Source organism: Nasonia vitripennis, chromosome 1, assembly GCF_009193385.2.
Source record: "Nasonia vitripennis strain AsymCx chromosome 1, Nvit_psr_1.1, whole genome shotgun sequence".
Classification (NCBI taxonomy): Eukaryota; Metazoa; Arthropoda; class Insecta; order Hymenoptera; family Pteromalidae; genus Nasonia; species Nasonia vitripennis.
This window is the reverse complement of record NC_045757.1, coordinates 12,418,426-12,445,759: the sequence shown is the minus strand read 5'-3', so window position 1 is coordinate 12,445,759 and position 27,334 is coordinate 12,418,426. Positions and strand designations below refer to the sequence as shown.

At 44.8% G+C, this 27,334-nt stretch overlaps 2 protein-coding genes across 9 annotated transcripts in view; one reads left to right on the top strand and one right to left on the bottom strand.

Moving 5' to 3' along the window:
* The window catches only part of LOC100114504 (triple functional domain protein), a 69,289-nt gene extending 61,864 nt beyond the window's left edge, over window positions 1-7,425 (bottom strand). For 3 of the 8 annotated variants that reach the window (XM_031928416.2, XM_031928413.2, XM_031928434.2), the window contains exon 1: window positions 4,101-4,873. The gene's annotated coding sequence lies outside the window, so the exon portion shown is untranslated. Of the gene's footprint in view, window positions 1-4,100; window positions 4,898-7,219 lie in introns of those variants that run through there. The other 5 variants (XM_031928425.2, XM_031928430.2, XR_004345177.1 and 2 more) reach the window with 4 other exon arrangements.
* LOC100114427 (probable serine/threonine-protein kinase DDB_G0281745) overlaps window positions 7,416-27,334 on the top strand; it is a 35,637-nt gene continuing 15,718 nt past the window's right edge. Inside the window, exon 1 of the mRNA XM_008208683.4 lies at window positions 7,416-9,174. Within this exon, the coding sequence (XP_008206905.1) occupies window positions 8,260-9,174 (915 nt within the window). The 5' untranslated portion in view covers window positions 7,416-8,259. The remainder of the gene's footprint in view (window positions 9,175-27,334) is intronic.

Here is a 27,334-nt window from a genome sequence, read left to right as displayed (position 1 = left end):
TTAGGAACGCACGCAAAAAAAAAGGAGAACAACATTTCCAGAGTAGCGGAGTTATCGTGAAATTTATGTTTTTCCGATAATCAATTTACAGCAGAGCGGCAGGAGTCAGCTTTACGAACTCCCAAAACAATTTTCCCTTCATACGAAAAATCGAAAGGCTATACGACTTACACGAATCCCTGTTATTGAATAGCGATAAACTGTAGCCTGCGCAGCAGATAGAGCGAAAAGCTTGCGCTGCGAAACTTCGAATTCGAAATCCGAGGGAGAGAGGGCCAACTTCCGCATAATTTTTAATTACAATTGAAGCGTTGCAGAGAGAGAGAGAGAGAGAGAGAGAGAGAGAGAGAGAGAGAGAGAGAGAGAGAGCGAAACTGTGTGTGCGAGTTGCTGATAGGAGCCTGGAAGCCCGCTCGCGGTATACCACGTATACCTATGCGTGCTTTATATGTACTTCGCGCGCGAAACTCCAATTCTGTCACGGCGATAAATGTCCATTGTCGCGCGCATTATTGTCCGCATATAGATGTAGCATTTCCGACGTTGCATCGGAATTCTGGCTTCTGACAGTATCTCGCGTATGTGCGAGCACGCCACTGCGAGAGAACTAAAGGATTTATTTCCAAAATAAATTGAATTTATCGTGAACTATATGCGCTGCTGCTCTCACATATGCGAGAGTTAATTAATTCACATGGTATACATGTATAGCTATATGTGCGTGTAAGTACATCGGACATCGATTAACGCACAGGGAAATGAGCTTCTCTCTCGCGCATATCTGCTGCAGCGGCGCATACAAGTTTCGAAGAAAGGGGCCAGCTCGAAGAGCGATTCGTCAAACAGCAGAGCGGATCGCTTCAACAACATAAGACGCATCAGCTGTCCCTCGCGGAGACTAAAAAAGCTCCACTTCCGTCGCTTCGAGACACACATCGGAGGGAGCTATACACTTCTCGGAAAAAGAATCCCGATTGTTTACACTACCCACTCTGACAATGTAACCAGCCACATATACATATATCGACAGCCAGAGCACGCGCAAAAATGATTCACCGCACTGCCAGACCCTCGTAGAGATTATACCGTAGGCTGCATCACCTCTCTCTCTCTCTCTCTCTCTCTCTCTCTCTCTCTCTCTCTCTCTCTCTCTCTCTCTCTCTCTCTCTCTCTTCTCGTCGCATACAAAGCTCGTGTCTCATCGTCGCTCGCGGCGGCGTGAGACCGGCTTCTTCTTATTCACGCGTGCGTATTAACTTATACACACACGCAGTCGAGTCGTCGGCTGCATCTGCGACTGGTGCGCGCGCAGGGGACGAATCAATCGGAGGAAGCCGAATGTACGCGAGAGAAAGAGCCTTATCGCTGTTATACGCACCGGTGTGCCAACACGCAGAGAGATAGCATTGTAATAGCGATTGTTCGAATATCCCCGTGAGAGAAACTCGAGAGAGATGTTTGTTCACAGACCACGTTTTATTAATTCGATACGGCCATGGAGCTGAGGACTGTGTGTGATTGGGGCATTGGAGGTTTTTGATTGTGGGTAATTTTTTCGGACGAGACATACTCGTAACGTATGCGCGCGATGAAAGAAAGCGAGAGTCCGCCGAATCAATGTGGATGATTTTAATGACGGCGAGAGTTTAGTGCGATTGGATTGAGATGAGTAGTATGCTTGTGAATGGATCATCTTTAAGACGAGAGAGAGAGAGAGAGAGAGAGAGAGAGAGAGAGAGAGAGAGAGAGAGAAATTTCTTTGTGGGTACATCCGAAGGGGCTCATGGGCTGAATGGATTTTAACGCGGGCAAACATGTCGATTTGTATGGGTCGCGAGTGCATACTCTGTCTGTTCACAGTTTCATTTGTGTTGTGTATGCTATACTTGTATATAGGTATACAGTAAAGGTAGAAAGTGAAAATGTGCACTGGGGAAGTTTTGATTTCTAAATTGAGTTTTCCAATCATTGCAAATCATCGCTACTGCCGCCTGAAACCAGGTGTTCAACTATGTTATTACTGCTTGATACAAGTGCTCGATGAGAGAAAGAAACTTCACATTAATGTATTTGCTTGTATTTCAATAAATCAATATTTGCATGATACCGTTTGATGTCATAGAAATATGTAGTGTGTAGAAGTACTTATATAGAAATTAAATCACTAAAGATTAGCTGTGGAATAAAATTTCAGATAAAATCATTAACTCAATTTTATATTTAATGAGGAAATATATATACAGTTTGCAGGAATCATAATATAAACACGAATGGTTCAGTTCCCACTTTCTATGAAGTCTGTTTTCTAAGAAATCTGTATCACTTTTTGCTCTGTCCATGCATTGATTGTAGTTGAATGAAATCCATGCAAAAAAACTTTTCTTGATTCATAAAATAAGTGCAATACTCGGTTGTTACTGATACTGTTTGTATAAAACTGAAGTAAGATAGAACAATTCAAAATATTTTTTAGCCATTATTGATAAATAATTATAATAAGAAAGCCCGGATTATATAAATATCTCCACACACTTTTTAGATTTTCAAGGAAAAGAGAACTATTTCTTTTTAATCTGTGATCTTTGGAATATAATGTTCAAGGAAAAGGAATTTAATCAGATTCACTTATAACAATGTAAGAGTTGAATTACATAAAAACACTGCCTTTCTATTTTCCAACGATCGAATCAAGGATTACATACAGCAAATACTGATTTTCATACCACTATCATAAGAGTGATTTATGGATCCAACAGTAAAACTGATCCTGTTCATGTTTATATGGCAAAAAAATTACAATCCTTTGTCAGTTTTCATTTCAACCATATAAAAACCAACAATAATTATATTGTATTTTTCTATGGCATAACTATTATTACGCTCAAGCTTTCGCTTTTGTAAAAATAAGGATCCTTTCTATGTGCCTGCACAAACTGTACATAATAACACATGACTCACGCACAATTCCCCATAACTTTAATACTATTCCTCTGTAAGTAATAATTAGTAGATCTAATTCTAATAATCAGCAGCATAAAAATCCAATAAAATCCTTTTACGGACTCATGCAATGGCTACGATTAAAGAGAAAAACTTACAGCCTAGCTAAATACGCACAATTAGAAAAGCTCTTAAACCTGTTTGCCTTTCAGCAAGCGCAAACAAGCATGAACCCCAAAAACTTCATTGACTGAACTACAATATTCTTATCAGTGTGATCATTTATTCTTATACTTGCTTCAATAGAAGCTCTAAACACACACACACACACCCACACACACATGCACACATAGTGTTCCAGCGCCTCTTCAAATATTAAGAAGCTTGGAGCACAGTGTGTACACATTAGGCTCATAAAAAATTCATCAACCTTGGCTGTCACAAAATATGAAAGCAGGGCCTTCCTTATCAATGCGAACAGGAGCGACTTTCCCAAAATTGGCTCACAGTCACCATCAGAACGCAAACCAGACATACACACACAGATCCATCCAAGTATCAATACACAGAGATGAGAGTGAGCATACTTATAATACTCTATAGAGAAGAGACGGCGCGGCGGCGCGCGTGTAAGAGTCCCGTTACATTATTACACGCATTTCACATGATGGAAAAACGGTGAACCCACAAAACACCAGCGCACGGTCTTCGTACTTATTGTACTCAGGCTTCATCGTACACACTTAGACATAAGAGAGAGAAGGAGAGTATAGCCGAGCAATAGCCGCCTCGCACTATATACATATACAGTCACGGCGAGCGAGAGACACCATACGACGCGTGTAGGTGTGTGCGTATGGAGTGAAGAAACGGCACCGCTCGAAGGAGGCCGTCGAGGATCGCTGCCGTGCGCTCGCGATGTTGGATTGCATTACGAAACCCTGGAATCCTCGAGGCTCTCGCACGGACGTTAGTGCAGGGCGAGCGACGTCAAGAAGACGCCTAAGTCGGCTTTATCGAGCTTCCACCCTCTCTCTCTCTCTCTCTCTCTCTCTCTCTCTCTCTCTCTCTCTCTCTCTCTCGCTCCGATGTCTCTAAATATACAGAAAGACGGCGGCGGCGATGCAGCGTATACATATAGTACGCACGACAAAGCATACCTCGTTCGCTACTGCAGCGGCCGTAGGAACGTCCCTGTGGCAGCGGCCTCGGCATGATCGTCTCGGCGTCGTCGCTTCCTCGTTGTCCTGCAGCAGCACGCCGCGGCAGCGGCTTCTCTTCTCTCTTCTCGCACTCGCGCACGCACTGGAGTATCAATCCACACACATAATCTGCTCTTGGGAAAAGAGTCGTGTACTGCGCAGAGTAGTGCAAAGGTCCGGCTCTCAGGAAAGCCTAGCGATGGTGTAGACGTCTCCGTCGCAGCTCCGCCAGCTCCTCCAGCTCCTCCCCATATCACACTGCGGGCTCGCAGTCACAGTCGCGAGTCCCTGCGTTTACTAAGTACTAGCCAGCAGTTGCAGTCTCGTCGCTGCTGCTGCCCCGAGCTACCGTCACCAACACACAGGGGCTATGCACAGCGCAGCACACACACTGTCCCGTGCGGGGGGGTTTATACGGCGTATACGCAATATACGAGAGAGCCCGAGAGAGTAGACACGACACGACGTCCGCGGGTGAGGCGGCGGGCTCCGGGGGGCGCGGGCGCGCGCGCATCCGCAATATGGGCGAGAGAGACGCGGGGGGTCGGTCGAGACGCCGCCGAGGATTTTCCCGTTCCGCCATGCGCGTACGCTGGCCTGGAACTATACACGCACTCTCCGATGCGCGGCTGCAACTCGCGTTGGCGTGTGCGAGAGTGAGCGAGCGAGAGAGACGCAGGCCGCAGCACTCGCTCGCGCGTATAGCGGAAGACTTCCGAGACCGAACCGAACTGACGGGATGCCTGTGTGTGGGTTTTCGCTCCGTCTCGCTCTAACTCATGCGTATATATGTATACAACCGCCCGCGAGATGTGCCAGTGCACTCGCGGCCAGTCGCGCGACGGGAGACTGGAGAGTCACCTTTCGGCGAAATCGCGAGGCCTCGCGGGGGAGAGGGAGAGGCAGAGGCAGTTCACTGTTCAGCACCGTTTTTCCGATATCCGGCCGACTTACACTTGGATGCGTCGTCGCCGGGGGATAACGGATCAGCCTTCGACGCGATGACGAGCGACTCGATTAGAATTCCGTCCGCGATGTTGATATGGATTGATATCATCGACGAGTGAAACAATCGATCGGTCGTATCGTCGAACTGTTGCCGCGGAGACGATTGAACGGCGGAAAGAGTCAACCGCGAGCGATGGTTGGCGGAAGCGTAAAAGGGGTGAGAGCTACCGGTCTCTAGGGGATTTACGACGGGTCAGTTGGTACTGCGGGGACTGCGAGAGCGGCGGATAGGCGCGCGATGGATTTTTGCTTCGCTTTTGATGGATTCGAATTCGACGAAGCCAACATTCTTGAGGGGCTGGTAGCCCGTGATGGGCGTATCTGATTTATTTGGCCCTTTTGAGAGCCGAGCGAACCTCTTTAGATGGATGCTGGGGAGAATCGTGGAATTTGATAGCACACTGTGCGGCAGCTAGATGATTGATTTTTTACACGCTTATTTTTAATTTCAAACAAGTTCCATGAATTTTGCGATAACGAACGCGTGAAAGTTGGCCACGCCGAAATTATTCACAAATTCGTCTATATTCAGGGCTTGTAGGTATATTTCATAACATAAATATTTCAAACAGCAATATGAAAATACTTTCAATGGATAAAGTATGGATTTTCTTTAATAAACTGATAGATTCTGCATATCACAACATAAAAGGAAATTAATTATTTTAGTTTTAAAAATATAGCTACAAGCTCATTGTAAATTAAATGGACACAATTTTATGATTAATTATATGGTGATGGGTTTCAAAACCTACATAATATATTTAGGTATTGGAATAGTTGTGTATTTTACGATGATGTACTATATCAATTATCAATTGATGATTAACCGTACAGATATTTATCACTATATAAGCCACTTGCAAATCTAGGGATATTTCACTCATTCAACGTTTTTGCAATGACCGACAACGCGGTTGTCTTGAATATTTGCAACCCTTGCTTTGCAAAATACAATAGTCTTGAAAATAAAGACAGTTCGCTCGCAAACTCCACCCTTTCAGTAAAAGTAGGTATTTAAATATGTGTTGTAACTATTAAAAATAGTTAATATTAACTATTGTGTGTTTCGATATCTCATAGTAAAAACACTAGTATTAAATGCTAAATTTTTCAAGTATAACAAGCATATTACAAATTGCATAATTGTGAAAGAAATGCAATCTGTTACTGCACGGTGTGTATAATATAGTGTATGGTATTCTGCCCATTTAAAGGGCAAAGACATTTAATTTTGCAGCTGATAACAACACCACCTTTAGTCCTTATGCTCAATAGTCAGTTCTAGATAACCAAGTAAACATAATTTGCGATAAGACTCTTAGCCCAATGTGTGTTCAGATTATGCGTATCAATTTATCATCATAAAGATAACATCTAACTTAAACTAAACTGCAAATGCAAAGTTTTTCACATCAAAAAGCTATATGTATACAATCTCGTTATGATATTATGCGCATATAGTGGGGAGAAGTAAGCAACTACGCGCTGGGTAAACTCGGATTCTTAAGCTTTCTCCACAATGTATTTTTGAAGCTGATGATACATTATTCTACCTTATCGATTCCTTTTTGCGGCAATTTTAAACGATTATTGAATGCCGATAACCTATAAAGAATGAACAATTATCAATTTATACAGCACTGTTTTTCGTTTTCATAGTTACATATTTTATGTACTAACTTAAAGTGTACCTGTGTATTAATTTCAATCTTCAAAAATACAAAAGAGATGCTTTGCCATTAAATTTCTGTTGTCATCATAAAAAATGCGCTCATACTGCACGTTTAAAGTTGACTAATGTAAAAAAATTAAAAGCAGATATGTTTATAAGCATATAACTTGTATACGAGTATTACGATTCAACTTATCGTTATATCCATCGCGTCATTTCTATTATTGGATCGCAGTTATCTCGTGAGAAATGTTAATATTTTCATGACTTTCGTGTATACTCTCGAATAATAAAGTCGAAAACTTAAAATTATTAAATTTTCGGTATCTGCAGGTAAGTCGCAGTATATACTACACACACTTGCAGTCGATAAGATAGAAATCCCTGAAACTACCTTATCAACCTCAACCAGTCGCGTTCGTCTCTCATCGCATCAGCGGCTCTTCTGGCGCTCAGCGATTGCGAAACGGGCCTGAGGAGTGGGTGCAGGAGAGTCAGCGCCATGTTACTTACTCGCCACACGCGCCATGGGTGGCCGCTTGTGTCAAGTATAGTAGCAGCAGAGCAGCAGCCGAGCCGAGCAGCATCTCACTTCTGTAATGACTGCCGTCTGGCGTTGTCGCGGTGAACGTGCATCATACAGCCCAACGGAGCCCGAGATATAACACACTCTGTACCGTATACGCTCTCTCGGGCGGCTAGTGTCTGTCTCTCTCCGGGGACTGGTGAAACGGCATTCCGTCGAAGAAACTTCCGCGCGCGCTCTCTCTCGCACTCATGTCTGTAGACTTCTCCTCGTCGTGCATCACTAGTGCTGTACCCGTCGTCGCTGCTGCAGAAAAACAAAAGCGTTCGTGTGCGCGAGTTCGCGTTTTGTAAACAGCCATCAGAGCCTTATATTTATCGGGCGGCGACGGCGGCGTCGTCGTCGTCATTGCGAGTGCGTGAACCTTCTGCAGCTCGTTGTTGTTTACCAAAAGTGACAGCGACGAGCCTCGATTTCGCTGGTCATGCCACTCTAGCTTACATTCTGCGGTAGCGAGAGTGTATTTTCGGGCTTGCGGGGACGATGCTCCGCCGGAGCTGCAGTATCTGAGAAGCTCGTTGTCGCACGAATTTCATCCCAAGTGTTTTCTATAAGCGCGCACGGAGTCGCTGGCTCTTCTCCCTCTGTCGCTCCGTCTCTCTGTGCTCCGTTAAGTTTAGGAAATTCTCGTGGTGAGAGGTGCCAAAGGAGCGAGAAGATATTTAAACTCGCTTGGCTCTCAGGTTCTTCCATCGTGCACTTATAATATCAGCACTGCCAAATGTTGGAGCAACAGCAGAACTTGCGAGCAGACTTTTTCTAAACAGCTATTCATCAGCGAGATGCAGGACCTGCCAGTCCTGCACAGAAGTACATTTCGTACAAACAAGTAAGACATTACAGTTAAGATGTTCGGAAAAGTGCCACCAACCAACACGCCTGGACCACCCAAGGCTTGCTTGAAACCACCCGGATCGTGTCTGCCCTGCTTCAATGTCGAGGACGGCACACCAGATAATATGGATGACAAAGCTAAGCCATGGAGAGCCAAGGACAATAGTACTTCCATCATTTCAGAGATGCCCTGCAACGTGCAGCCACCTGAGGTCGTGAGGCCTTGCAGGACAGTGGCTGCCAATGCTTCCAAAGACAAACAACAAATCAAGAGTTCCTTGAACTTTGTGGCAGGCTCGGTTAACAAGTGTTTCTCTAACCCCAGTTGCCCCGGTGCCTCAAGGACTTCCAGCAATAGTGCTTCCAAATCCCCCAAAAGCCCTCCATCTTGCGCTTCCAGTGCAGAATGTGCGAACAATCATCCCAGGGAGGCGATAAAATCTGCCAAAAAGTCACTGTCGTCTATTAGAGACACACAAGTGGTCAATGTAAACAAAGTAATCGGTAGGGAACAGAGCAGGAGAATGAACAATGCAGATGTAGACGAAGTGGATGCATCTCCGCTTCCAGACTCCAGAATGGAGCCACCCAGGAAGAACCAGAAGTCAGAGATGAGTCCTCCTAAGGACTTTACCACGTCTACGCCGTCCAAAGATAACAAATACGATGACAAGGAGAATATGCCAACGGAACTTGAGTCGTTGCCTAGGAGTTATAAGGACAGAGAAAAGTGCAAGGATACTTGGAGACCCACAGAGCTTGACAATGCTTTTCCGGTGCTGAATCCTTACGCTGGAGAGTGTATGCAGGATAAGAGGCGTACCGGTGCCTCGTGTCAAGCTCTGAGACATGCGGTGGCATCCTTGAATCGGCTCGATGACTTCTACCTCGAAAAAATTGGTGCTGGCTTCTTCTCCGAGGTCTTTAAGGTATGTGCACAGAATTCTTAATTGATTTCCTGCGCTACACTTGACCAATCCTATACACTGCATTAGTCATTTCTTCAATTGACTCATTTGTAATGCAGGGCAGCGTTCTCAAAAAATACAATTATTATTCGTTCAATATCGTTAAATTGTTCGCAAAAGTTAACAGCTTTTATTCGATTTTATAGTCTCGAACTGCTCCAAAATAAAAAATGAGCATAACAATGTTGTACATTGCCTTTCCCGACTCTCGTTCACACACACAAATCTGAAGTCCTCTCTCTTATATAAGGTTCAAAAACCTTCCCACCCGGCTTTTATGAATCGTAAAATCTTTATTTCAATTTTTGTAAAAAATGTGTACCCATACCTACTCTCTATACTCTCACACTCCCGCGCAGGTATATAAGTTCCCAAGATCATCGACGCCGCCGGCGAGTACAAAAGGCGCGCGCCGAAATTCTTCGGAAAAATTTACCTATATTACACGCAAGAGTTTACGGCCCTTCCTACACATCTCACGGGGCCTCATCGTCACGTTCTTTCTCGGCTATTTTTACGTGAACAGAGACGGAAGGCCCCGGCGCTTTGCGCATTCGCGGCACGTCTTCTTCGGGATCTCCGTAGATTTATTGTCGCTTTGGGAGGACGCGAGTTATATATATATACACACTTTTTTGTTGACGACGAGTCGGTCGTGCGCATGTGATGCGACTTGTTTTGTGTGCGTATTATGTGGAAGGGTAGAAGAAGGTCCTTTTTTGTTTTCGTCTGTGGCTGAATCATACTTGCGCGGCCACAAGCGTGCGGTTTTGAGAGACGACGCTTTTTTCTCTGTCTCTTTGATGTCTATTGTCTTTTTCTTCTGTGCAGTGAGATGTCCTTTTTTGCCTGTTCGATTGTGATGTTTTGCATTTGATTTCGTTAACGAAACTTTCCACGACAACATTTTATCGCTCGGATAATGAGCGGTTCGCAGGAAGAAAGTGTTATTGTTAATAAAGTGCGTCTGCGTGAGTAATATTACGGTAGATATGCTTGAAAGGTCTTTTTTGAACTTCCTGCTTGAATCTGACGCGTTTTGCCTTTATATGATTTTTTACGACGAAATGCAATACTGTGCCGTCGTTTTCCTGTAACGTTTGTTTTCTTTCCACGACCTCCACTCGTAGTTGATTCCGTATTAATATTTAATATTTACCCAATGCCGTCCACTAAATCAATTCGCGCAATTTACTTAATATATTTCAGATTTTAAATTATATAACTTATTGAAAGTAGCATATCAGATAGATTTTTCTCCAATCAAGAGGAAGTTTAGTGAACCGTACATAATTTTAATATGGAAACGCGAGCGTACAAACTTGATCAGCCAGTGCTAATTAAGTTTGTATACTCAATAGCTATACTTGCGCAAACCATATCGCGCTAAATTTAACCTTCAACTTTTAACCAAAAACTTTGAAGCGCGTCAGCTCAGTCGACGCGCGGACTCGTGATTTCTCCCGGCGAAAGGGGAAGTCTATAACGTATACTTTCCTTTTGATTGATAATGATAAATTTATGACACAAACTCGTTTTCCAGGAAACGCGATGATTTTAAAATCCGAAATTTTCTAAATTGCATTATACACGACGTCAGCGACGAGTCTCCTGATGCATAAGTGCAAAAAAAAAGTCAACTCGTATCGATTAATTTTCCTCGCACGCTACTCACGTGACGTCTTTCTACACAAGCGCGTCGCATCTTATTCCATTTATCTCGCTCCGGCGGGCTTCGATTAATGGCCGAGCAGATTAGATAAAGTCGGCGAATATTTCAGGTGTCGTAAAAAAAAGAATGTTGATCCACACAGCGTCGTCGCGCGTCTCGGGACTTTCCGACTCGGAGAGTTTTCTCCCGCGCCTTGGCCTTAATCCACGCACACGCGAGCGAGACATCTCGAATATGACAGACGAGAGCTAAAGAGCGAATGAGCGTGCAAAAATCGCTACCTGTATCTCCAACATGCCTCTTCCCCGCAACTGTGTCAAAACAAAGTTTGAAAAGCGCCACTTGTCGCGCTAATCACTATGCAAATTCGACCCTGCAAATTTGCACGCGGGAAATTCAAACTCGGCAATTTGCTTCCTCTCCCTCTCTAATCAGCGTCAAATTTTCAGACGGCGCGCGCGCGCGTGCGCCTCCGAAATTTCGCAAGCGCCAAACCCCCTCGACCTCGAGAGAGGAAAAACCTCCGACAAAATTGTCAGTATGAATCTCCTCCAAACGACTGTACTATATAGGGGGTCGATTTGATTTTTCCTCTTCCTATTCTCTTTACCTTCTCCTCTCTCTCTCCTTCGCGTCGCATTACGAGACGTTACGCGACGGCTACACGCTCGTCCATTACGTAAATCACGTTCTTTCGACGGCAGAATCTCGTTATGCGCACCTGATTCCCGGGGAAAATCTTTCGCCGTGCGCGAAACGAGATTGTCAAATCGATGTGGTAGTAGTATGTAGCGAGACACAGCCGTCGAAGAGCTGCACCAGACACGCGGCACGTTCGAAAAAGAGTGGGTTTTCGTGTTGGACGTGCGGCCGGGCTGATTTTTAAGATCTGGACGCGGTCGAGTGCGCTACGGTAGTTTCCGTTACAGAGACTTGCCAGATGTTCGATGGAGTTTTTTTGAAAAATCATCGAGCTCTCTGATGGCTGCGCTTTTGTTCGCGCAAGGAAGAGGATGATGCTGGCTTTTGGCTTGATTGAAAGATTTGATACGCGTGCGGGTTTATGAGAATTCTTTAAATATCTGGCTCTACTCACTCGAATGGTACACTCTTTCCGAGAACGCGGTATACAATTACGATTCACTAGAATAACCCGACAACACATAATTAAAGCGTCCACTTATTTTACTCGTACCTCGTGTTATATTCAGCTCGATTTAATACGGTTAAAAAAAGTCTCGCTCGCGTATGTTGCTCTACCACCAATTTAGCCGCGCATAATAAGACGCTCCTTTCCTGAATTTTTCAGCGAGCGAAACGAGGAAACTGTCCGCAATATTTTTAGGGCGCGCTCTCGAAAAAAAAAGAGTCTCTCGTCGTCGCTGTCTCTTAAATTTCAAAATACATCTGCGTTCGCGGATTATAAAGAGGCCTGTGTCGAAACGCCGCGTTCGCGAATAACTGCGGTGTGTGAGTACCTGGAAGCCTGATGATAAAAGTTGTACGAGAGGCACATTTTTGCGTCGAGGAAGTGCAGTGGAAAATATTCGCTTGCGCATAAGGACGAGTTTTTCGCTGAATGCGAAGTAGGCTATATAGGCTCTCGATCAATCTTTTTTTTACGCGATAGCTTGCGTAACTCGAAAAATAACACAGCCGATGCAGTGTAGGTAGGAATCGATCGCGAACTATACTGTTAATTCGCGGTATTAAAATCCAGGCTTACCTATATACACTGGATGTAATCGGAGAGTAAATTATACATATAGCGTTCGTATGAATGAACGAAGAACGAACGTTACGTGTCGAGAGGGTCCAATTTTAACTATCCTTTAAATTTGGCACAAATACACTCTCCCTGTCGGTGCTCGTGCATTATATTCGTCCTAGCGGCGAAAATAACCTCGTGTCTGAAATACGCCAATGACTAAGTGTGATAACTCCTCCTGCAAAAAGGTATAATAATTCTCAAAAACGTACGGTAAGCATCGTCGAATTCTTGAACAAAAATAAGTAAAAGCCGCATGCACACACATCATCGTTACAAAGTTGGATCGCGAAGCGCAACACGATGCGCTGCTGCGGTCGGGGTTATTGTCGCCGCTATCTCCCGGCGCAGGGAGATCAAGTTCCGCTGTCCGCGGCTGTTTCCTGAACGCGCGAATGCGCTTCGAAAAGTCGCGAGAGAGTCACGGCGCGGGAAGGGGCTGGCTGCGTTAAAAATAGGTCAAAAGGAAGTCGCCGTCGCGGGTTTGAACGACCGATCGGGAATCTGTACTTTTTCCGAGGTATTTTTAGAGAGCTCTGCGTGTGAGAAGACGACAGTTTTCTGAGAGAGCGAAAGGATTTTTCAGTTTGATTAATTGTTGCGGGCGAATACATAACCAGATTGAATATGAAACAAGTTTTTACTGAAAATTCTCAAAGTTCTATGCTATCTTTTGTATCGTCAGCGGCTAATCGAACGACATTTTAGTCTATAGCCTCAGATTTATCTCCTAATGCCGCTAAACCGATCAAGCGAATTAAGGAAAAAATTCGATATAAAAAAAAACATCTTACGCAACGAAGACGCTACAACGTTTTCGAACGTCAACACGAGCGCACATCACACATTTAACCTAAACAATTCTTTTTCACAACAAAACGAGCGACCGGCGCGGTGGCAACGTCGCGCCGGTGGGCTTTTCCTCCCTCGCGCTAAACATAGACCCGGCGCCGATCTTGGAAAATTTCGCGCGACTGCAATCCGATCTGGGTCGAGGCCCTTTTTCCATGTGTGCTGCACGCAAGTCTCGTTTCTTCGCGCGCTTTTGCCTCATATACACTTCAGCCGCGACAGCTGAGATAACAAAGGCTCGCGTTTTACCGGCGTTGGTCTTATTAAACTTTCATGGATGTATTACACGTGAAAAGAAGAAAAAGATTTTTAACTTGGGAAGAAAAGTCTTTGATTGGATTAGGCGCGTGTGTGTATAGGTATGGATTACAATATCCTGAGGATCGCTTGGAAATGCGCGCTTAGGTATGCCCACGCACGGGAGCTATATGTACGTCTATATATTCTTCCGAAATTCCAGGCCGCAAGTTTTTTTCTATAAGCACGCGTGCGCCTCGTCGTCGCGTTCGTGTTTAACCGCTAATCCAGCATCCGACAAAAGTGTCACGATCAACACCGTCGCCGTCGTCTCTTCTCTCTCTCTCTCTCTCTCTCTCTCTCTCTCTCTCTCTCTCTCTCTCTCTCTCTCTCTCTCTCTCTCTCTCTCTCTCTCTCTCTCGTTTGCCTTCCTCCATTTCCATATCTCAGTCTTGAGATCTCTCGCCGGTATACGAGCGCGCGCACGTGATACATTGTCATAATTTGATCGTTTAAAAACTCGAGGAGGAAAGAATTTAAATTCTTTTGTAGAAAATTGCAGTGCGAGAAAAAAGGAAATTATTTATCGAACGAACAAACGTTCTTTACACACGTGCATTATATACATATCAGATGTAATAATGCGCATTTAACAATTATTGACGATGTTTACTCTGCTGTTCTTCGAAGTATAGCACATACTTGACATATTTGAATTGCAACCGCAGCTCAACGAAAACAAAATTTTAACTTCAGACGCTTTTCCCATCCCTCGTCGCTTTTGAGTCACCTCTAGTCGCTTCTCTTTCCCGTTGGCTCCTGCATAGCTCGTCAAAATTTTCGAACATTCCCGAGACGGAGGAAGTGCCCGCGAACGTTTGCCAGAAGCCGCCCTCAGCAGAGACAATCGCCATCAGACGACTACGGCAGAAATTGGCCGCGCAGAGCGAGACCTGCGCGAATTCCGCGAGTCGCGTAATCCGTGTAATTTGTGCGACGTCGCAAATTGCCCGTTGGCTGATACACGCAACACACACATACTGCACTCATGCTGTATGTACATAGGATCTCTTTAATTTTGTTTGTAACAAACTGCTGTTAAAAAATGCGATGTATCATCCTTGCGGACAAAACACCTTTGAAATTCGAATATTAAGAACCCAAACAGAGTCATTCCAGCCACTCTATTTTTAGAGCTCGGGTGCAAATTTTCCTTTCGCATCCAATAAGCCGTCGAATAATATCACACACACACACGCACACACACACCGGCGATAAACATCGTCGGAAACAGGTTCGCTCGCAAGCGCCGCGGTATAAATCAACCGGGCCGCGAAAAAATTTTCGCCAACTGAGACAGACTCGTTATACATACTCCGAGAGAGGAGAGAAAAATCTCGGACGCTTGTTTACAACCGCCTACGCGACACTTTTGGCATCGCGTATAAATACACGTGCGCTCGAAATCCGATCGGTCGAGACGCGCGCAAGGAGAGAAAAAAATCGCCGTCAGCTGAGAGAGCACATGATAATGTGTACAGTCAGTCGGCCGTTCAAAAACCGGCCGACGACGACGCGTCCTTGGCTAAGCCTTGAGTCGCCGCCGTCTTATAGCACCTCTGAAATCGAGAATTCACGAGGCGCACCTACACCTGACGTTTCGATTATTGTATTTCGCGCGGAAGACCGTGCGCGTGAGCGCTTACATTTTTTATTGTTGTGGGTATATAGTACACTTGTATATTGCTCAATTCGATTCGCGCAGCAGTTTCACGCTTTTCTCCTCTGCACCGTGGTCGACAGACTAGATTATGTACACTCGAGGTAGATTAGATACGAGAGAGCGAGTCTGTGTGTATACGGTGTAGTCGCTGATGCGCGAATAAGGACAAATTAATAAATGCGATTTAGCCTCGTTTTTTGAGCCGCAGGATATGCGTGTATGCAGTCTCGGGACAAACATCGTCGTAGTAAAAATATAAGCTGCTGCATCGTACGCTGACCCGATTCGCGATATTCGTTATCTGTATACACCAATAGCTAGTTTGATTTCCTTTTTATCAATCAAATCGACGAGGCGATAACTATCAGCTTCGAGCAGTTGTCCTATCGAGCGTCGAGGAGAAAATAAACACACCCGCGGACACGTGAGTCCGTTATATATAGCTCTTTATCGGTCTCTGAAAATTAGGCTCACACGCTCGATTCGAAGAACGTGAATTGCGAAAACGGCGGCATTAATAATTCCGCCGAACAGCAATATCGCACACATACACAGTAGTCTAGACTCTCCGCAGAAGAAAGCGGAAAGCTAATAATCCAGTACAAAGAGATACGAGCGAATGCACTCGGCGGTGTAGTAGTCGTCGAGCCGCACTATATTTACCCGATAAATAAATTAATGCAACGAGGAGAACGCCGCGGCGGCGAGGTATAAAGAGAAAGAGTATTAGCGGAGAAATGGTGCGCCGGGAGCTTCTCTCTCTATCTCTCTCTCTTTCTCTCTTCGTCGTAACCCACGCGTTCTATTTTCGATACTCTCCGAGGGGAGAGTGAGAAGGAGAGAGAGAGAGAGAGAGAGAGAGAGAGAGAGAGAGAGAGAGAGAGAGAGAGAGAGAGAGAGAGAGAGAGGAGCGAGCCGGGATATACCTCTCGTGTTTTCACTCGTCCGTGATCGGGGAAAAGAAAAACAAAGGTCGCGAGTGTGAAGATTCCCGCGGAGAAAGATGAGAATTCATTGAGGACGTAATATGATCGCCGAGACGCTCTCATTCTTTTGGCTCTGCTAACTGCGGTGCTGCTCGGGGTACTCGGAATCCGAAGGAATAACGTTCGAGATTTTCCCTGGCGATCAGTCTGAACAAATATTTGTGAAATGCTTCGTGTCTGTAATGCCGCTTATATGCGTGTAAAGTGATCAGAATTTGCGTTTTGAATTTTTCCAAGGAGAAATGAAAATTTTCCTTGCGAAATAAACGCTTTCTTGACTGCAATCGTATAGACTCTGTTGCTAAGCGGGAATGGTAAAGTTATTTTAAGAGAAAAGCGATAAATCAATTTTCTAATTGAGAATTAATCAATTCCTCTCTTCGGATATCAATTATCCCGTCGCGCGGATTCGCCGCGTAACCCCAGCATAAAAACATACATGCACATCAGACACGCAGCCTTCTCTCCTAACCCTCAATTATACTAAAATTTTCAATACGTCCCAAGCGGCACGTATACGTGTGCTGCCGAGTGAAATCCAGCCTCTCTCTCTCTCTCTCGATACCCATAAAGCGAAATGAAAAGGTCCTCCTCGACGCACACAACAACAAGAGCCAAAAGGAAACATGTAAACTCGCATTCCTGCGAGTGAAAATGTAAATGACGAGAGTTATTCAATAACCCTACTGGCTCTCTCGGAAGATCTCATGCGAACGTTGCCGAGGATTATGATTTTCTCTAGAGCTGCTCTGCAGCAGCGTTGAGCGGTTTTGGCAGAAAGTCTGTCTCTCTGACGCAATAACAGCGCCGTTGCGCAATATCATCATTTTCCTCGACTAGGCGCTATACAGAGAGAGAGAGAGAGAGAGAGAGAGAGAGAGAGAGAGAGAGAGAGAGAGAGAGAGAGAGAGAGAGAGCGAGAGAGAGAGAGCGAGAGAGAGAGAGAGAGAGAGAGAGAGAGAGAGAGAGAGAGAGATGCTCATGATGAGTCATTTAGCCGAGATGAGAGACTTTTACTCGCCGGATCTCATTGTGTACGTGTGTAGGTATATAGGTGGATGTGCTACTCAAATTGCACGTGTGCGCCGCTTTTCTCAAGAGGTGTATATACAGCGCGAGTGTAGAAACTTGATTTCTCGCTTCATTTTTAACGCGCTTGGCCAAGAGGTTTTCTAAGTTTGGATAAAGACGTAGAGCTGACAAATGGCGCTTTTTCGTTCTTACCTCTGGAGATTCATGCCTGGACGGTGTTGACACACGCTTTCGGCTTTATGTAATTTGGTTTAATTGAGCGAGTTTTATCCGAGAGTATAATAGCGAAGATTTTCCGGATTAATCGTTGTTTATGACTTGGGTACTTTTTTGGCAGTTGCGTTTGTTACAAAATTACGAGTGATAAAATTAATTGTGTGTTATGCGGTGGACGACTTTTCGCTTAATTCCTCCGAAGAGTACTCGTGCAGTTTAAAAAAAACAGGCTATAAACCACTGTAAAAAAATAATTATTATTTCTAACGATCATTCAAATTTAGATGATTAGTTTTACACTTACAACAGCATATCTGAAAATATATACAATGTATTACATCCGTTTCAATGTTGAGGATTTGCCAATTCTCGAGGTCGGCCAATCCACCCGAGATAAATAACAGCGAAGGAAAAAAAACACAAACACTTTCCGCGTTACATAAATCCGCAATAAAATAAATCATTTTTAATCTTCCTGCAAAGTTTCTCCCCTACTCTCGACTGGAACAAACGGCCAAGGCATTCCTCTGTGTAATGATTTATTTCCATCGTCAACAAAACAAAGGTTAATTGAATGTTAAGTACTGTATGCAGAGGCGATTTTTAAGCGGTTGTATAGGCAGCGCTCCATCGATTTATTGATTTACAGAGAAGCTTAGACGGCGGAAGCCGTTACTATTCATTGTATAGCTCCATCGACTGTGCGGAGTCTTGAAAAACTCTGTTTCGCGGGCTTTTAACGAGTGAGTAATAGAATCTGACGAGCGAGATGCGTATACATATCGAGCTCTCACGCGAAAGAACCGATGGGTTTCAATTTTTCTGCTTTCTGAACAAGTGAGTCACATAAAAAGATGAAACATCGAGAGCTCGTGCGGTGCAGTATTTATTTTAATTATTTCGCGATGAACATCGAAAGTGAAATTGGTTCATCAAAATTCCAGTCGGTTAACCGGTATACATCTCACAATTAGTTCAACGTTACATAGAAAAACAAAATTAAAACTGCACTATAGAGACTACTATTGTTCAAAATTAAGTTAACGATTTACGTGGCCAGTTGAGCGCGACATCATCGAGCTACCGTCGAATTACCATATTACTGCGAGAGCGCAGTTTTTCATTGTGTAACCTCGTGAGGCTTTCGATTGGAAAATAGTCGCGGGGAAAAAGCGGCGAGCGCTTAAACAATAAAATTACAGCTTGTAAAAGTCGGAGCTGCAATCGAGCGGGAGAAACAAGTATAACGAAACGCGTATGTATAGAAAAGCCTCTAGCTCATCGTCGAGATTGTATTTTTCAAGCGCCGGGGAGTGAAAGGATGACTCTTTCTACATAAATCGGCGTTTCCTGTAATCTCCGGATTGCATCTCTATTCTCGTGCGAACCGATTTTTTTCTTCACTCGACCTATACAAGGCTCTCTCGATAAGTCTCTTCGAATTTTTTTTCCAAGCCGGATCAAAAGTTCAGGCTTTCTTTCGCCTTTCCTCTCCAGTGCTTTGATTATCAAAAGAGAAAGACAGCGACGAATATATGCTGGAATCCCTCTCCGGTGACAACTTTAATTACGTACAAAAGCTACGCGGCGCTTTGTTTTATTTATTATAAACGCACGCTTGAAAACTTTCTTGTCGCGGCGTCGGCATTGTATGTGTGAAATACCTGGCGTTCTCCTAAAAGAGGCAGATGAGTTTCTCTCTAACGAATTTCTCTCGTTTTCCCATGAATATGAAATTCCATTCAATTAGTTTAATAATCGTGCTCAGGCGTCAAAGGTGTCTCTCTCTTTCTCTCTAAGTAAGAAAATATACGCGCGAGCAAGCGAGCGATGTTTGAAATGTAAAAAAAGACTCAGCGCATTCCTTGAGCGATGCGTCACTTTTCCTCAGGTGTAAGAAAAGTCGACGCGCGGAAAATCTCTTTGGCAGCAGCTGCACCGCGCTATATGATGCCAACGAAATTTCACGCGTGCCGCTATATTTTTCAGCGACAAGCGAGTTTATTTTTTAAACACGCCGACCCAACCGATTTGCCATAGGATCTATATACATTCTGGCTGTACAGCGATGTGTTCCGCGAAGGTTATGTAATGTGATTTAAATCCGCGCGTTGCATAAAAACAATATATAATTGCGTAATAATTATGTGCAAACTAATAATAGTGCAGGTTGTAAATACGAAGTAGGATGGTTAGCGATGGACAAACACATTATATCCCTCGTTTTGTTGCTTCATTAGAAACATCAAACAATGTTTTGCAAAGCGATGAAAATATATTCTCCAATTTATAATATTTGACTCTCTCCTCGGATGGTTAAGTAATTTGATTACGCCCAGGTAGTTGGAGACATCCTTACGGTGCAGGAAAATGAAAAACTTGCCGTGTAGCAATATCACGCGTTGACTTTTTTTACAACGCAGCTTTATTCGTTCCATAGTAGTCGCAATCGCTTCTATTATGAGTAATATCTAGGTCAGAATTTTGAAGCTATCTGAGGGATTAAAAATTGATTAAAATCCTTTTCAATAAAGGCTCGTATAAAGTCCCTGAACAGTATAAAGCGAGAGTATGTATACAGCCCTTTTCTTTACACTCAATTCATTCGGAAGCATGCTATACACGCGGGGAGTTTTCAGGTCACCGCTTCTGAAGCCGAAATTGTCTAATTAAAACTAAAACAAGACGTAACCCGTGATTAAATAAATACAGTTATATGATACCCATAGCCATTAAGGCATAACGTCCAAATCGAGGTTGTACACAACATCCCAAATTTCCCGTATAACGATCCCAACATCGCCCAATCGATCGATCGATCGCGGTTTACGCGATCGGCATCATCGTCGAAACTCGGTTCCTCAGTACAGCAACGATGATGATGATGCTCCGAACGACCTTGCCAGCGCATTTCCTCGTAAAAACCTCGGCGTAGAAAGCCGGTCACGCAGCGCTAGCCATGGAGTGCGCGGACACTCTCTAATGAGCCTCCTCCTGTCCATCCGTGTGCACGTGTGGGCATCTCTTTTCTCTCTATTCTATGTACGCAGAGCACAGCTGATAAGACGCTGCACGAGATAGTTCGATGTAGTTTTTCTGGATTTATGGAACTTTCACTCGCGGAGATCGTTGCGGGTGTCCGACTATGTGTGTATGTGTGATTCGAGTGCGGGAATGCGGCTGATGGGAGCAGCGAGATTACGTGGGTATAGGAGCTTGCGTTGTTGCGCGAGAGGTGTTCTTATGAAAGTCGACTGCGCCGCCGAGAAATTGGGAGTTTGGAAAATTTATCGTCGAGATTCGCCGGGAGAGAATGGCCAGTTTTATGCTATGTTTGGTTATACATTGACGCTTTTCGTATGTAACACACACGCGCGCGTTTTTCATTTTCACGCGCTTTTCAAGTGCTGGCGGGGCTCAGTCAAGACACGTCGTCGCTGTTGCGTGACATCTTTCTTTACGTTTGTTTGGAGAGTTAATTAACGCCTTTTTTGCGCCGAGGCTCGTGTTAAAAAAGAATTCACGATTACTGCCTGCGCAAAGTTCATCATTTATCCGCGCGCATCTTATCAAACTTATGCGCGCGCGATAATTAAAAAAGATAAATGTTTCGCGCTTAAATCACCACTCCACGATTAACTGGCTCCGCGAGACTGAGTATCATAATCACGCGGCCGGCCTGCGCGTCCATATAACTATATGCTTCTATGTGGCTAGCTTTTTAATGAGGCTGCACACCGCTGTTATAAAAATAAATGCCGGTATGGATTCATACGAGGAAAAAAAATTTAATTTTCCCAATAGTTCCTCAATCATTCGCTTTACGACAATTCGCTCGAAAAACACTCCCGCAAAGTACATACCCGTACGGCGTTTAATACAATAAGACGCACATGACGACGAAATAATCGTTCTTGGCCAAAGTCGTAGTTTGATAATAATCATCGACATCCTCGCGTCCTTGTGTCGCCGATCCGCTTCCGGCGTCGCCTTTTTTCGCGCTCGCGTCACCGGTCACTCGGCGAGTTCAAGGGCTCTCTCAGCCATTGTCTTCTGCTAATGACTCGATTTTCGGGCGCGTTGCGCTGTTATATTTTATCGCACAGCGGAAACGCGATATTAGCGTCGATTTTTCTATAAGGACGATGTATATACCTGTGCGCTGCAACTCGCTGCACACATAGTCTAACGGATATGGAAAACGGAGACGAGATTGATTGTTGCATAGTCGAGGGATCTTTGAGGCGCGAGTTGCATCGTGTGTCAGCTAACGGGATAGCTCTCTTGTGCTCCGGCTACTCCTGCTGCCGCTACCGCCACTGGTTTATATATACTCTTCGTTGGCGAAAAAATATTTAGCGCGTGATATCTCGTATGGCAGAAGATATCGTGTTACGGCTTCTTTTATAGTTTTTCATTATTACTCTCGATCTAGCAGCGCCGCAGTGCATGAAAAAGTAAGCAGCTGCGGCAGCGGCGGAAGACGGGAATCGCATTAGATGCGGATGTATGGGATTTTTTATTTCCTTTTGGGTTGATCGCTGTCGTGGGCTAATTGGGTTGGCGCCGTTTCGTCGTAATTTAGTTGTGGTAATTCCGTAGCAAAAAGTTTAGAGGCATTTATTGGGTGTAATGGTGGTCTCTCCTTCCCGACGACGTTTACTGAATTAGCTGCGACTTCTTTGATTATATAGGTGTTTGTCTAGACAAGAAAAAATCGATGACGGAACTACTACCGAGTAAATTAAAGGGAAACAATAATCGAGTCAAAATCTCACTCGCGCAAAACAGCGAAAGGAACAAAAGTAAAACTTTTCGACTCATTTGCATGTACGCGATGTCTCGGAAGAGAAAAACTTCTCTCCTCGCGGCGCAGCTAACAATCATTCGCTCTCTCGCGCGCTCGAGTTTTACACCCGCGAGGCACAACTACAATTATTATCAGCGCTCATCGTGTCTGCTGTTCCGTTAAAATCGGCCTCGAATCTAAGAAAATGAGTGCATACACACAAGCGGCGCTGCACTGTTCTCTCTCTCTCTCTCTCTCTCTCTCTCTCTCTCTCTCTCTATCTATCTATCTCTCTCTTGCCGAGAGAGCTATGTCTGCATACATTGGTGCACCTGCGCAGTCAAATGTGTTTTCTCCATTTCCTATTTTCACTTTTCACTCGGCGAGCAGCGCGCGCTCCTTCGCTGCCTCGCAGATCGTTTTCCTTGATATCCTGATTGAGATTTTGCCGGAGCAACACTTGCCATTCGCGCTTTTGACGCGATTTGTGTGACTCGCTTTCCTGAAGCAATATTTCGCGTTCGAACGACATATTATAAAAATAGCAACTTTCAAAACAATTAAAGAGAATTAACCATCGCCGTACGGTTTTAGCACGCTCTTTCATTACGAGCTGGAGAGCTCCCTCCCCCTTTGTAAATTGTTCCCATCCGCGCGGCATACACCACACAAACCCGCAATTCAGTTCAACAATCTGTACCGAAATTTATCTCCCGTCTCGATCTCTCTATCCAACGTACACCATACACGATCTCGCGTGCAAAAACACACGCAGCGCGTTTCAAAACGCTGCACACACGCGCACTAGCTGTTGGCTGTTTGCGCAAGAGACCACCTAACCATAGACCAACAGCGGCGTCGTCGCAAGCGAGAACAACACCTATGGCCGATAAATCATGCGGCGAACAATTAGACGATCTCCTCGGAGAAAGAAAGAGAGAGAGAGAGGGGGGGGGGACTTCCGGTATGTAAACGCTCGGAGGCGCCGTTTTACGCGTTTATCCGCGACGCGTGCGAGAAGCGCGCGTGTATTATACGCTGTTCCGCGTTCTCCCCGTGAGTGAGATCGCGCGTATATAGACGCGCAAAGCTGAATTTTAATGCGAGTAATGGTGGTTGCGTTTACGGCTAACGGTGAGGTGTAGTGCAGCCTCGGGATTGCGTTTACGTCGGATTTCATTGCCGGGGAAATTGGTTCATTGTTTTATCGTCTCGCTGCGTTTTAATGAGCCGATCTCCCTGTGGGAATTGCGAGATCGGTTCGTCCCGCTAAAAAGAATCGGCTCACGATTATTTAGATAAAAATCGATCTGTCGCCCATAAGAACAGCGAGAGATAGGAAATTAGTTCTTAGTCAAAGTCGGCTTTGGGTGGTCATCGCCTCTTTCTCTCTCTCTCTCTCTCTCTCTCTCTCTTTCTCACTCTCTCGACCCCGACTAAAAATGCCAACGCTAAAACCCTCGGTGGCATATCCGCTTATCGCCTCTGACGCTCGCTGCACACACAGCAGCAGCAGCAGCAGCAGCGCTTCTATCCTCGGGACCGTTAACCCTGCACCGGCGATTCACTCACCGGTATGCCAAGGTTATCTCTCTCCCTCCATAGCTTCCCGCTCTTTCTTGTCTCTCTCATATGTACGTGTGTCTTTATACCCCGTCTTTTCCCTCTAATCTCAAATTAAAAGCCCTGACGCGCTGTTTAATCGATATGCTTATCGACGCACGTCGATCCCGATTGATCGAACGCTGCTCTGCTGCCGTTGTTGCGCACCGGTCAGTCTGGGAATTCATTATCTTGACACTTGTATAATTGACGGCTGGCGCTATCGATTCGAGAGAGTCGCGCACTGTTCTGGGACGAATTCGCATTGAGCGAGAACGAGAATAGATCGCGATGAGCTCGATCGTAATCGAGGCAGCGATAGGCTTCTGAAAAATTCGCGGACATACATGCAGCAGAGACGCCGGGGTGTGTGAGTGAGTCAGCGCTGACTCACGTGTCACGATCCCACGGAGTCGAGTTATATTAATATAACAATGCGTTATTTATCACTAGAGCTGATACGCGGGCTATCCGGCGGAGAAAACAAATTCATGCTCGTGCAACGAACAAATTGTCCGAACAACCAATTATTTTCCATCGTAGTTCGCCCGGCTCTATGTAATTTCGCGGTAAATTCAGAAGAATCCTTCCAAGATCTCAATTAACAATCCTCTCATGCTCTCTCGCGAATAAATCTTCCCAATCAAGAGTGAGCAAATAAAAGCAAACAATTCTTCCACCTGCTCCGATTCAGTAGCCAAGCCCCGCTCTCCGCTATATTCGTTCGTTCCCCCGAGAGAGGTACCCGAACCGCTTCATCATCTCTCCCTAGTCGTGCTGTTCCTTCTCTCTTCTCAGCTTGAGTCTCCGGTCAAGCAAGAAAGCCGTAGCGGAAAAATCCTCGTGTGCGGCACTTCCGCGGGGAGCAGCAGGTCCCTTGGAAACAATAGAGCTCTCCGGTTAACCACGAGGGTGAGCATTTCTCTCTCTCTCTCTCTCTCTCTCTCTCTCTCTCTCTCTCTCTCTTTCAGGGCATCGGTTTGTTATCGTCTCCAGATAAAGCCGAAGGTTCGTTTTCTCAAAGTTTTCGAGGACTTTGAGAAAATGGAATGTCACGGTTGTTTTGTTTTTTTTTCTTTCGTTTGCGGGAGAGGCGAGGAATGGAATGTTCCTTATCTGAAAAATGCGAGTAGTCGCGCAGGTAGATGCGAAAATACCAAAGTTGTTACGTGTGTGTCGGTTCGCGCGACTTACCTGCTCGTGTAGAGACGGACGCTGGTTCAATTTCGAGTTTTGTTTACTTTAAGCTTATGTAAGCTCGCATAGTTTCAGAAACCAAAGCTATTCGGCTCATTATTTTCTGCTGGCGCGTGAGTCATCGGCGATAGCGAAACGATTTATTGTTTTTTTCTTTGTAAGTTTGCTCTCTTGATTATACGGTGTATATAAGAATGTATGACTAATTGCCGCTAATCAGTTCGTTAAAAAGTCGTCGAATTTCATAAAGAAGAAAATCACGCGACACACTTTTGCTCGATGGGTCTGCACTTAAATTACGATAGCTCCAAGGACGTCAGTCAGCCATAGACTTTGAAGCATCTTTTTTTACAACGCTCTACCATAAAAAAAAAACAGCGAGCGTTTCGGTCGTAGTTTTGCACGAGCCATTAATTTCATTACCTTAAATGCCCACTTCAATTCTCCAAGTGTAATAACCATCATCCGCAGTTAAGTTAATTACTCTATAGGGTATTAGGGAATCAATCGTCTTTTATTTTCACTTTTCGCGTTAATTGGAACTGCCAACAGCCATAAATCTGCATTTGGCGCCGCTTCATCTTTCGAAAGTTCATATATAAACATCTTTTTAAGCGAACTTTCGAAAAAAAACCAGACAAATTGCACTCGATTCACAACACTCGATGGCAGCTCGAATGACTCTGCGTATACAAATGTACCATATATCTTGTGAGCAGTATGTGCCACTGCTCAGGCCTTCAATTGCAGATTTTCTTTCACTCTTGCGAGCGCGCGATTTTTCCCATGAGCTGCAGAGGAAAATCGGGCGCTATACCGCAATCATTAGCACAGATGTTCGCGTATACGCACATACGTACACATCGAAATGGAAACGCTTATAAGGATTCGATTAAACGTTGAATGTGCGCGGCAGCATATCGGCGGATTTCAATTTGTCAAACCTGCAGCCGGGAAAAGATTAATCGTTTGCGCGTACACGGAGGATTTAGTGGATTTTTACTGTCGCGGAGGCATGGATGTTGTTCATTCAAATCGCGATAAAATGTGTCCGATGCTACTCCACGACGCACATATGCGCGTATTCAAAATAGGCCGGAGAAAATTCGCTTTATGATGAATAATCGCTCGGTAATAACGCGCACTAGCAGTTTCATGTTTCTCCTCTTCTCAGCGGGGACGTAAGGACTGATTTATTTTTACGTCTCTCGAGTTTCGAAAAAAGCCATGCGCCGAGAGAAAACTTGATTTTCGAAACTCCCGTGTGTGACATGTGCGCGCTCTGCGCTAAAACTCTTATGAAAATCAGCCTACGAGTGCACCTGGTGTCCATAGCGCGTTGCTTTAGAAACTTGAGACATTATACAGGCGCCGAGAGTGGGAAAAAAGCACGTGTCTTCATTTTCTATCCGCGCAGACTTTAAACGCTCGCCTCACGGTGAAACCGTCCGCGCATGTACGGCTTTCACAATCTATAACTCCATCGCGCGCGCGAGTAATAAAGTGTCCGCGGATTCGAATGGATAATGGGGGCCGGACATACAAAAGGTTAATATCCTCTCGCACTCTGACGAAAAAGCAGCGGTTATTATACTTCCTTGAGAATGTGACCGTTAGCCTTGAGATTTTGCTTTCGTCAGTAACCGCGGCGATACGGTCGTTTAGTGCGATATTTACTTTTTTTTACAAATGTCATGCATATTCGATATCGCGCGTCATAACGCGCTCTCTCGTACGTTAGCATTAATTGAAGGTTGCAGTAGAGCGCGCGGCGTTCTTATGAATGCACTTGCTTGCTCGCTCGCTGTTATTGTTTATTTCCTGCTTTTTAGCTGGAGAGAGAGAGAGAGAGAGAGAGAGAGAGAGAGAGAGAAAGAGAGAGAGAGAGAGAGAGAGAGAGAGAGAGAGAAAGAGAGAGAGAGAGAGAGAGAGAGAGAGAGAGAGAGAGAAAATTGAATACGTAATGCCCTCGCGCGAGAGATAGCCGATGAAACGAGAGCCGCTGCTGCAGCTCTTTCGATTTTTTATTTCCGCGCAATGTGCAGCG